This window comes from Scyliorhinus canicula, chromosome 4, assembly GCF_902713615.1.
Source record: "Scyliorhinus canicula chromosome 4, sScyCan1.1, whole genome shotgun sequence".
In the NCBI taxonomy this organism is placed as follows: domain Eukaryota; kingdom Metazoa; phylum Chordata; class Chondrichthyes; order Carcharhiniformes; family Scyliorhinidae; genus Scyliorhinus; species Scyliorhinus canicula.
This window is the reverse complement of record NC_052149.1, coordinates 144023807-144036391: the sequence shown is the minus strand read 5'-3', so window position 1 is coordinate 144036391 and position 12585 is coordinate 144023807. Positions and strand designations below refer to the sequence as shown.

The window sequence follows — 12585 nt, the reverse complement described above, 5'->3', positions numbered from 1 at the left end:
AACAGAACAAAATCATACTTAGACATAACTTACTTTCATTTTCACTTCAATCCACTTCATGCTGGTAGCAGCTGTGTATAAAATTTGGAGACGTTATGTGAGCCTTGACATATTATAACAACCAGAGTCAAACATGACCAAACAAAAGGACAACAGCTGCAATGTCACTGACCTTTTGACAATTTTAAATAAACTATAGGAATACTCATTAAATTTACTTTGAAACCTTTTGTAAGAACAAAGGGCAGTAATTGTTCCGACAAGTGAATTTCCTATGCTCAGATACCAACATTCTCATTAGCTCGGAAATGTAATGGTGTGGCATTTGAACAATCAAATCACAATGAACGTAGCAGTCTAGAAGCTCATGGGATTCTATGTCACGGTAATATCGTTGTGAGATCACCATGACCACAGAGACTGCAATGGTTTAAAAATAAAGCCCACTGCCATTTCTGCAGGGCAAGAGCAATAATACTCAAATTATCTCACTGTTTAGAGAAGATGATGAGTGCCAGTTTCTGCCGAGATCTGAATTACAAAACAATTGCTTCAAATGACAGATCAAGCCAATGTCTTCATTTTAATTTATAAAAGTTATAATTGCAAGAAAATCAATTTCTGGAACTCAACAATATTTTGAAAATTATACTGTGATGCCTTCAAAAATTTACCAAATAAAATGTTCAGAAAAGAAAAAGGCAGTAAGCATGGCTGACACTAGAGGGCTGTGCAATAGGAAAAGAAATGGACAGTATCTTACACTTCCCTTCAAAATGAAGGAGATGCATTTTGTCAAATGGCACTGGCATTTCATTTTGCTTCTTTTCAGTTATGCAGTGAAGTGAAGCTTGCAGTGAAACTAGGCCAAGTATATTTTAGCTCAGAATAAGCTACCTTATGTTCACGACCTTCAAATCAGATCAATCTACTCCACCTCATTACTTACACCATATAACAATGTCATAATCTTCATACGCGGCTGTAAGGAACTCGTGCAGGTACGGCCTCATTAGTTCAAGTCCGCTCTCAGCACAGGATCTGTGATCTTAAATCAGAGTTAACAAAGTCAGCAGCCCACATGGTGCACTACATTTAAGGAAGAATTTGGATTTATAATCGCACCTTTCATAATTTCAGGACAAGCAAAGCATTTAATAGCCAAATGCTTCACTTTTGATGTAGAGATACTGTTGTGATGTGGGGAATGCAGGTGACAAATTTGTACAGAGCAAACTCACAAAAGCAGCGACAGAATAAACATGGTCTATAGAGTGTGGGTTGAGGGAGAAGTACAGGCCCAGGACACCGAGGAAACTGTATCTACGCTTCTTCAAATACTGCTGTGCGATTTTTATTTGTGTGCACTTCCTCAATGCTATACTGTGGGACTTGTTAAACATAAAGTTCACAGATGTTAGCTGAGGCATAACTTTATAGCCATTATTAAATACTTCTAATGATACTTGATATGAGAGCAGCATTGTGCATTCAACTCTGGGACCGGAGATTAAATCTAGCCCAAAGGAATGAAATGAAGTCCTTTGCTGTCCTGCACTGCATTAATCTCAAACAGGTGATAAAGTGTCTATAACTCAAAACTACCCCAAAGTTAACACTGTGTAAGAAATGCTTCATCTGATCCAGTGAAATGCTGAGTACTGCAAGAGCAAAGCAGATTAAAAATAATCCCTTCCATTGTACTTCAATGAGCAAAGAACATTGACAAAATATGGAAGAATAAATGTTCATAAAATCAAAAACACATATGTAGATGACACAAGCTTCCATTATTACAAAAAGTCTTGCAAATACTGAGCTTTGTCATGCATCTCATATGTTCACGTGTAACATATCTTTGACAAAGGGTCATCTGGACTTGAAACATTGGCTCTTTTCTCTCCCTACAGATGTTGCCAGACCTGTTGAGATTTTCAAGCATTTTCTCTTTGGTTTCAGATTCCAGCATCCACAGTAATTTGCTTTTATTCATTTGTAACATGTTACATTGAAATGCAGTGCCTATTATACAGATAAATACAGTTGCCACATTCTATACAGCAATATCCGACAACACAGCAATGAAAGGAATAGCCTACAAAATGTTTTTATTTTAACTTGAAGGAAATGTTGCCCAGAATGCCCTTGATTCTTCAAATGGCCCCAGTCTTTATTGCCCAACTAAGCCACTGGCAGTAGTTTCATTTAGGAGTGCAGTGGAAAGACATTCACATTATCACGTGTTTAATTGATATAATGGGGCTTCAATCCACGGTCTTGAGTCAGTATTAGCCCTCTGATACATTTGCCTACAAGCGTTTCAGGTAGGCCCCGACTGTGGAGTTCAGCCCATCAGGCTATTTAATTGTACAGTATATTATGATGGGAGACCAATTCTGTCCTCAACCAGCATCCATGCATGCATCTGCTTTCCAGCTGTATGGCAATCAGGAACAGTACTCTCAGCTGGGTTGCTTCCCAGCCGTCAATGACACATCCGATGAGCCCTTCCAAGAAGGAATTTATCCAGCCTATAGTAAATTATCTGACTCAGGCAGGATAGCAATGCAGATGCTGAGCTGTCCAGGTTAAGGGGAGAAATAATAATATATTTTTTAAATTGCCAAAGTTCCTGCTGCTTCACAACACAATACACACGTGGGCATCTGTCGATCACCCTCCATTTCCAAACTGAACCTATATAGGGCTGGCATGAAGAAGAATGGTCACTTGATCAATCAATCTCCTGCCCGGACTTTGATCGTTCAAAGTGATTGGAGAGGAATTTTGCAGTATTTTCTTCCCCTTATTGGCACAGAGCATTTAACCTCTGAGCAAATTACATGACTAGGGTAGAACAGGAGGCGGAAACGTCCAGGCATGATGTTCTGGCCATCATGATGGAACTTTTCTTGCCCGTCATTTCAGTATGTTTGTAGGAGGTGCCAGAGAGCCATTGCTACTCACAGCAAAATGCACGGACATACAGAAGACGGTGATATGAGGATATTGAGACTGGCATGGGGGCAGGTGGAGGAATATCTTGAGGAACCATTTTTATATTTCTGCAACCATAAAAATGGTCACGTCACAAGGAAGAAATGGGACAGCACGCAAGCCAATTATTAAACTTCTCATTACTTTGTGTTAACCCTTTGAGAACCAGAGGTTAGACAATTACAAGTTAAATACAAGAAACCAATCTTCTGTAGAATAGTTTAACTTTACTTTCTGAATATTTCTCATTAAATATTTACATCTACTATAAGAGAAGGTGGGGAGGTCTTCTGAAATGATCAGAGACATCTTAATTTCCAATTCAGGCTACAACAGAATTCATTTCGTCAGTGTACCATTTTTCAAGTGGAAAATTGCACTTACCAAATAATGTGTAGTCGACATCTAAAACGAGCAGCTTTTTCCCTTCCCTAGGTTGGTTTAGCACCTCTACTTTATAGTCTTTTACTCTGCGTGCAACTTTAGCCAAGTTCTCTTCCCTAGATTAAAGAGATAATTAATCACTAACTCTGCAAAAACCAACAGGACACACATAGTTTATAATACATAATACCATACTAAATTGTGATTTATGTAATTAATTTACTCTAATGATAATGCACATAATATTGAAATGATATAATTTGGAAAAGTAGAATCTTTAACTGTATCACTGTGCATTTTGTAATCGTTCAAGTGGATAGTGAACGTACATTGCACAAATCCACTGAAATTCTGGTGAAAATACTATCCAAATTAACTGAAACTAACAAAGATACTGACTATCACAAGAGCACAAGAGATTGAAAGAGTAGACCATACAGCCCAATGAGCCTGCTCCACTATTCAATATGATCAAAGTTGATCTTGGGCTTCAATTCCATTTTCCCCACACACTTCCCATACCCTTTATTCCCTAAGACACTAAAAATCTGACTATCCCAGCCTTGGCAACTGAAGGGGACACTCAGTAGTGGACAGATTCTACAGTTCATTAACTCAACATGACCAATAGTCTGTAACTACAAAGCTGAAAAAAACAAATCTTTTTTAAAAATATTTTTATTCTCCTTTTTCACAATTTCCCCAAAATTTACACCCACCAACAATAAACAATAAGCAGTAACGAATACAATGTCAATCCACATATCAACAACAACAATCCCATCCTCCCACCAAACCCCCAAACATTAGCCCGCATGTTAACATAAACAAATAACAAAAAGGAATCAGGAATCACCCATAGTCTCCATTAACACATCCCACTCCCCTCAACCCACCCAACGCCCCCCCCCCCACCAATGTTCGATGTTATCCAATTCTTGAAAGTGCATATTGAATAACACCCATGAATTGTAGAACCCCTCCATTCTTCCTCTCAGTTCAAACTTAACCTTCTCAAGAGTTAAGAATTCAAACAGGTCCCCCTGCCATGCCAGGGCACAGGATGGAAAGGTTGCTCTCCACCCGCCTTCGGGAGATCAACGAATCGAAGGCTATAACATCTGCCTCCGCATCCATTTCCAACCCTGGCTGATCCGACACCCCAAATATGACTTCCCGAGGACCCGGTCCAGTTTCACGTGCACCACTTTAGAGATTACCCTAAAAACCTCCTTCCAGGGCGGCACGGTGGCACAGTGGTTAGCATTGCTGCCTACGGCGCTGAGGACCTGGGTTCGAATCCCGGCCCTGGGTCACTGTCCGTGTGGAGTTTGCACATTCTCCCCGTGTCTGTGTGGGTTTCACCCCCACAACCCAAAGATGTGCAGGTTAGGTGAATTGGCCACGTTAAATTGCCCCTTAATTGGAAAAAATAATTGGGTACTCTAAATTTAAAAAAAAAACAAAAAACAAAAAAAAAACCTCCTTCCAGTAATCCTCCAGCTTTCGACAGGGCCAAAACATTATGAACGCGATTCGCAGAGCCTCCCCCGCAACGTTCACAATCTTCTACCCCCCCAAAGAGCCGGCTCATCCTCGCCTTTGTGAGGTGTGCACTATATACCACCTTCGGCTGTATCAGCCCCAACCTCGCACACACGATGGAGGCGTTCACACTCCGGAGCAGCTCACACCAGAACCCCCTCCTCCATACCCTCTCCCAACTCTTCCTCCCTCCTTGCTTTGACCCCTTCCAGTGGTGCCTTCTCCTTTTCCAAAAAACCCTGTAAACCGCCGACACTACCCCCTTCTCCAGTCCGCCTGTCGTCAGCATCTCCTCCAGCAATACGGAGGCCAGCTCCACCGGGAAGCTCTGTATCTCCTTCCCGGCAAAATCTCGAACCTGCATGTATCTAAACATTTCCCCCTGCTCCAGCACATACTTCACTCCCAGCTCCTTCAATCCTGCAAACCGATCCCCAAGAAACAACTCTTTTAGTGTCTTAATCCCCTTCTCCTCCCAATTCCGAAAATTTCCGTCCCACTTCCCAGGCTCAAATCCGTGGTTCACAAGAATTGGCATTTTCCTTGTCCCTGCCCCCAACCCAAAGTGTTGGTAAAACTGTCTCCAAATTCTCAATGAAGCTATTACTACCGGACTCCCTGAGTATTTCCCCAGGGCCATCGGAAGCGACCCCCTACACAAACTCTTCTCCATTCTGACCCACTGGGAATCAACCCCTCTGGCGCAGCTCCGCACTTTCTCCACATTCGCCACCCAGTAATAATACATCAGTTTTGGAAGACCCAAACCCCCTGCCTGCCTTCCCCTCTGTAACAGCACCTTTCTAACTCTAGCCATCTTCCCTCCCCATACGAACAAGGTATTCGCTCCTTCAATCTCTCAAAGAAATGCCTTTGGCAGGAAAATCGGCAGGCATTGGAAAATAAACAGTAATTGCAGCAACACGTCCATTTTAACCGCCTGTACCCGAGGGAGACCATCCCACAGTGCTAGATCAGCTTTCACTCTCCCCACCAAACTAGAAATGTTGTACCTACGGAACCCTCCCAATCCCGAGTAACCTGCACCCCTAGGTATCTAAAGTGAGTCCCTGCCCTACGGAATGACAGTCCCCCCACCCCTGCTGAGACACCACAAAATACTCGTCTAGATTTAATTAGTACCTCAAAATGAAATTAAATGAAAATTGCTTATCGTCACGAGTAGGCGTCAAATGAAGTTACTGTGAAAAGCCCCTAGTCGCCACATTCCAGCGCCTGTTCGGGGAGGCTGTTACGGGAATCGAACCGTGCTGCTGGCCTGCTTGGTCTGCTTTCAAAGCCAGCGATTTAGCCCAAACACCTGAAGCAGCTCCAATATTCCCCCTATTGACACGCTTGGTTCCGACAAGTCGGTATACAAGGACACCCTATGCTCTATCCCCCCCTCCCCACACTATCTCTTTCCATACACCCGACCTTCTTAACGTGATAGCCAACGGCTCAATCGCGAGTGCAAACAGAAGGGGGGACATAGGACATCCCTGCCTAGTCCCACGGTGGACAGAAAAGTATCTTGAGCTGATGTTATTTGTGTGGCACTCATAAACAAATCTTTTTAATATGAAGTTCCATCTCACGGAGGAAACTTCTGGCCAATCCACATCCAAAAACCTGATCTGAAAATTCTGCTCAGGTTTGACAGCTCTGCCAAATTGCACCATAGCAACTGAGACAATCTGCAACATTCTAAAACAATCAACAACCACGGCACGGTAGCAAAGTGGTTAGCACCATTGATTCACATCTCCAGGTTCCCAGGTTCGATTCCCGGCTTGGGTCACTGTCTGTGTGGAGTCTGCACATTCTCCCTGTGTCTGCTTGGGTTTCTTCCGGGTGCTCTGGTTTCCTCCCACAAGTCCCGAAAGACATGCTGTTAAGTAATTTGGACATTCTGAATTCTCTCTATGTTTACCCGAACAAGCGCTGTAATGTGGCGACTTGGGCCTTTTCACAGTAACCTCATTGCAATGTTAATGTAAGCCTACTTGTGACAATAAAGATTAGTATCAAAGATTATTATTATTATAACAAGAAGTCATCGGTATATAAGGACAATCACAGCCTTCTAAGAAAAATGTCAAATGGCCTTATCTTCCAATATTAATGAATCCTCTAAAAACATTCCAGGATCAAGATCTGCATCTTTACCAGAAACTAATTAACTTTTCCTTCACTCATAACTGTTTTGTTTAAATCTGACAATTAGTTTTTGAGATATATTGTTTACAAACAGGAGCAAAAACATTACATAGGTCCACCTTCAGTGCGGGGTATTAAAGAATTTTAAATTTGTCATATCTTCCAATATTAATGGATATTTTGAAAGATGTCAGGATCTGTATCTATCTTGCCAAAACCTAATCAGTTTTTTCTTGGGCCATACCCCATCTGTGTCCCAATTTTTGTTGAAATTTGTCAATGAGATTTTGAGACAGATTGTTTACAGACAATCAGACCAATAGGAACAAAAACATTACCTCAGCCCACCTTCAATGGCAGAGGTAAATATATTCAATGATGGAGCATCCACAACCCTCTGGGTCGAGACTTCCCAAGATTTACAACCCTTTGAATGAAGATATGTCTCCTTGTCTCATTCCTAAATAATTGACCCCTTATCTTGTGACTGTGTCCCATGTTTTAGACTCCCCAGCAAGTGGAAAGAACTTCAATGTCTACTCTCTGCCAGCATCTGTATACATAGAAACATATCTAGAAAATAGAAGCAGGAGGCGGCCATTCGGCCCTTCGATCATGGCTAATTGAATTCAATACCCTGATCCTGCTTTCCCCCCATATCCCTTGATCCCTTTAGCACCAAGAGCTATATATAATTCTTTCTTGGACTGCTGTTCAGGTGACAGCTCCGCCTTCAACATCATTATCCTGACAAGACTTATAACCAAGCTCTGCAATCCTGGACTTGACCCCTCCCTGTGCAGCTGGATTCTCGAGGCAGCAGCACCTCCTCCACAATAGTCATCAAAACTGGGGCGCCACAAGGATGTGTGCTCAGTCCTCTACTGTACTCCCTATACACACACGACTGTGTGGCAAGATTTAACTCCAACTCAATCTATAAGTTTGCGAATGATACGACTGTGGTGGGTCGTAGGAGGGAGATAGATCACTTGGTTGCACGGTGTACCAAAAACAACCTCTCCCAAATGTCGGAAAGACCAAGGAACTGATTATCGACTTCACAAGCGTAGCATGACACACACCTCCGTTTGTATCAATGGCTCCGAAGTGGAGATGGTCGATAGCTTTAAGTTCCTGGGGGTCACCATCACCAACAGTCTGTCCTGGTCCACTCACGTTGATGCAATAGTCAAGAAAGCCCAACGTCTCTATTTCCTATGGAAGCGAAATAAATTTGGCGTGTCTGCATCAACTCTCACAAACTTCTACAAATGTGCCACAGAGAGCATCCTATCCGGCTGCATCACAGCCTGGTATGGCAACTGCTTGGCCCAAGAACGCAAGAAACTCAGCCCAACGCATCACACAAGCTTGCCACTCTCACATTGATTCTGTCTACACCTCCTGCTGCCTCAGGAAGGCAGACAGCTTTGTCAGAGACCCCTCCCACCCAGGCTTTACCCTCTTCCAGACCCTTCCATCAGGCAGAAGATACAGAAGTCTGAAGCCCCGCACATCAGACATAGGAACAGCTTCTCCCCCACAGCTACTAGACGCCTCAATGACTCTCCCTCGGACTGATCTGTTCCCTGTAAGAACACTATTCACGACACCCTGCTGCTCTTGCTCATGTATTTGCTTTGTTGGGCCCCTTGTTCCGCACTGTTACCGATCACCGTTTATCGATGTACAATTTGTCAATGTACTCTGTCGATTATTCTTTTTTTCTCTATGTGCGTCCTTTGCACGTTCCCTTGGCCGCACAAAACTACTTTTCACTGTACCTCGGTACATGTGACAATAAATCAAATCAAATTAAATCGAATTACACAATGTTTTCGCCTCAACTCCTTTTTATGGTAGTGAATTTCACTGATTTAACTCTCTCTGGGTGAAGAAATTTCTCCTCAACTCAGTCCTAAAGGTTTACCCCTCATCCTCAAACTATGACCCCTAGTTCCAGACTCCCCCACCATTCGGGAACATTCTTTCTGAATCTACCCTGTCTAATCCTGTTAGAACTTTATACGTTTCTATGAGATGCCCCCTCCCACTCTTCTAAACTCCAATGAATATAATCCTAACCAATTTAGTCTCTCCTCATATGACAGTCCCGCCAACTCAGGAATCAGCCTGGTAAACCTTTGCTGCACTCCCTCCATAGCAAGAACATCCTTCCTCAGATAAGGACACTGAAACTCTCACAATACTCCAGGTGTGACTCACCAATGTCCTGCACAATTGTAGTACAACATTCCTATTCCTATACTCAAATCTTCTTGCTATGAAAGCCAACATACCATTTGCCTTCTTTGCTGCCTGCTGTACCTGTGTGTTTACTTTCAGAGACTGATGCACGAGGACACCAAAGTCTCACTGAATATCCACCTCTCTCAATCTACACCCAAATAATCATCTGTCTTCCTATTTTTGCTACCAAAATGGATAAACACACATTTATCCACGTTATGCTGCACCTGCCACGCAGATGCCCACTCAACTCAGCCTGTAAAAATCCCGCCGAAGAATCTCTGCATCCACCTCACAGTTGATCCTCCCACCCAACTTTATATCATTTGCAAATACTACATTTGTTTCGCTCGTCCAAATCATTAATATATAATGTGAACAGATGGGAGTCTGGCACAGATCCCTGCAGTGTCCCACTGGTCACTATCTGCCAATCAGAAAAAGACCCATTTATTCCAACATTTTGCTTCCTGTCTGCTAACCAGCTTCCTATCCATCTCAAAACGCTACCCGCAATCCCATGCACTTTAATTTTACATGGTAATCTGCTATGCGAGACCTTGTCGAAAGCCTTCTGAAAGTCTAAATAAACCACACCCACCAGGTCTCCCTGATAAATTCTATTAGTTCCATCTGTATGTTTCAACGAAATGGCTGGGACCACTTCCTATACAAATTGACAAAAATGCAGTACCTGTTTTCTACTTCTATAACATCCTCCTCAATATCAAAGTCATTGATGACATCGTCATTGTCAGGGGGCGGTGCCAGTACTTCTTCCTGAGCGAGGGGAAAATAAAAGTGCATTTAAACCAATGCAAACAAATTCCAAGAGGAATACTGCAACCTATACAGTCAAAAACATCAATGTTTCCCTCCACTGGTGCTGCTGGTTGAAGTTTGTCTAGTCCATTTCCACCCGAGTTACTGTCATTGGACATGGGCTCAGGATGTCAAACTCAGAAGGGGCCCAATGACAGAAGTTTCCAATAGTGCCTACATACTCCATGGTAGGAGAACAGCAATGAAGCAGCAACAGTTCACTAGACACCCGTTTACAGCATTCCAACTTTCATGCAATGCCAGCAATATGTACATCTTTTTAAAACACAGTTGCCAGATGATTTTTACAGCAGTAAGCCCTCTATATAGTAAAATTTGTATTAAGTCCAGCTAAACAATTGGACAGAGGGGCGGCATGGTGGCGCAGTGGTTAGAACTGCTTCCTACGGCGCTGAGGACCTGGGTTGGATCCCAGCACCGGGTCACTGTCTTTATGGAGTTTGCACATTCTCCCCGTGTCTGCATGGGTTTCACCCCCACAACCCAAAGATGTGCAGGTTAAGTGGATTGGTCACACTAAATTGGAAAAAAATAATTGGGTACACTAAATTTTTTTTAAAAAAGCAATTGGAAAGATTGGTGGCACGGTGGCACAGTGGTTATCACTGCTGCCTCAGTGCCAGGTTAGGTTACGTTGATAGGGCGAGGGAATGGACCTGGGTGGAGTACTCTTTCAGAGAGATGGTGCAGGCTTTATGGGTTGAGGTTCGTGGCATGGATGCAGTTGCTGTATGAATAGAGGAAGAGGGGTGCCCTATGTCGTCCCTTCTATTTGCAATGGCTATGGAGCTCTTGGCCATTGCGCTGAGGAGCTTGGTGTTGTGGAAGGGAATAGTGGGTGGGGGGGGGGAGCATCGGGTGTCCTTGTATGCTGATGATTTGTTATTATGCATTTCGCTGCCAGGCTCTTCAGCGGGGCACATAATTGGCTTGCTTCAGAGATTTGGGACGTTCTCTGGGTATAAATTGAATTTAGAGGAAAGTGAGTACTTTATAGTTTCCTCTCCAGGGTAGGGAGCTGGGGTGGGGGGGGGGCTGCCATTCCAGTTGGCAGCATCTCACTTTCAGTATCTGGGGGTGCAGGTAACCCGGAATTTGGCAGGTCTCCGGAATTTTAATTCCACTAGCTTGGTGGGGAGGGTGAAGGCTGATTTGTTGAGGTGGGATAATCTTCCTCGGTCATAGGCGGGTCGAGTATAAGCAGCAAAGATGAATATTTAAAGATGAATATGTCGTGGGGTAGCACAGTCGCTAGCACTGCTGCCTCATAGCGCCAGGGACCCGGGTTCAATTCCGACCTCAGGTGACTATGTGGAGTTTGTACGTTCTCAGTGTGTGCGTGTGTTTCATCTGGGTGCTCCGTTAGAACATAACAGCGCAGTACAGGCCCTTCGGCCCTCGATGTTGCGCCGACCTGTGAAACCACTCTGGGGATGGGGGGGTAGGTTTTCCTCCCACAGTCCAAAATGTGCAGATTTGCCATGCTCAATTGCCCATTATGTCCAAATGTTGGGTGGGGTTACAGGGCTAGAGCGGGGATGGGGCCTAGATAGGGTGCTCTTGTAAAGGGTCGGCACAGACTCGTTGGGTCGAATGGCCTTCAATTGCTCTGTAGGGATTTTGCTGCGATATTTGTTCTTGTTTTAGCGCCTGCATTTATTTTGCCTAAAGCATTTTTCAAGGGCATGGACAGGCTGATCACTTTGTTTGTCTGGGCAGGGAAGGTGACCAGAATAAGGTAGGTGATACTTCAGAGGGTACGACAGGCAGGGTGGTGGAGGAGGGGGGGTAGGTTTCCCGAATTTGATGCATTTTTATTGGGCGGTAAATGCAGAGAAAGTTCAGGGATGGAATAGGGAGGTGGGGGCTTTGTGGATGAGGATGGAGGTGGGTTCAGGTAGAGGGCCGGGGTTGCGGCCACTGGCAACTGCACAACTCCCAATGGTGCCAGGGAAGTATTCAGTGAGCCCGGTGGTGGTGGCTACACTGAAGATTTGGACGCAGTTTTGGCAGCATTTTAGGTTGAGAGTGGGGAAATGCCGATCAGGGGAAATCACTGGGTTTGGGCCAGGGAGGATGGATGCGAGGTTCCGGGGATGGGAAGAGAAGGGAATTATGGAGATGATGGATCTGTTTTCGGGAGGGCAGTTCGCGATCTTGGAGGAGCTAAATGAGAAGTTTGGGTGGGTACGGAGTTTCCAGAACATGCAGGTGCGGGATTTTGCAAGGAAGGTCTTTCCAACCTTCCCGATAGCACGTGTCTCCTCGCTGTTGGGGGGCGGTGCTGCCAGTGGGGGGGGGGTGGTGGCTTTAGAGGGGGGCCTTCTCAGCGATTTACAGGAGGATGTTGGAGGATAAGGTGTCCATGGAGAGGGTTAAGGCGAAGTAGCAGGAAGAGCTGGG

At 44.2% G+C, this 12585-nt stretch overlaps 1 protein-coding gene across 1 annotated transcript in view; it reads right to left on the bottom strand.

The window, feature by feature from the left end:
- The window catches only part of LOC119964254 (ubiquitin-like domain-containing CTD phosphatase 1), a 58447-nt gene that overhangs the window by 13706 nt on the left and 32156 nt on the right, over window positions 1–12585 (bottom strand). Inside the window, 4 exon segments of the mRNA XM_038793533.1 lie at window positions 34–71; window positions 950–1048; window positions 3382–3497; window positions 10034–10119. Of these exon segments, the coding sequence (XP_038649461.1) occupies window positions 34–71; window positions 950–1048; window positions 3382–3497; window positions 10034–10119 (339 nt within the window).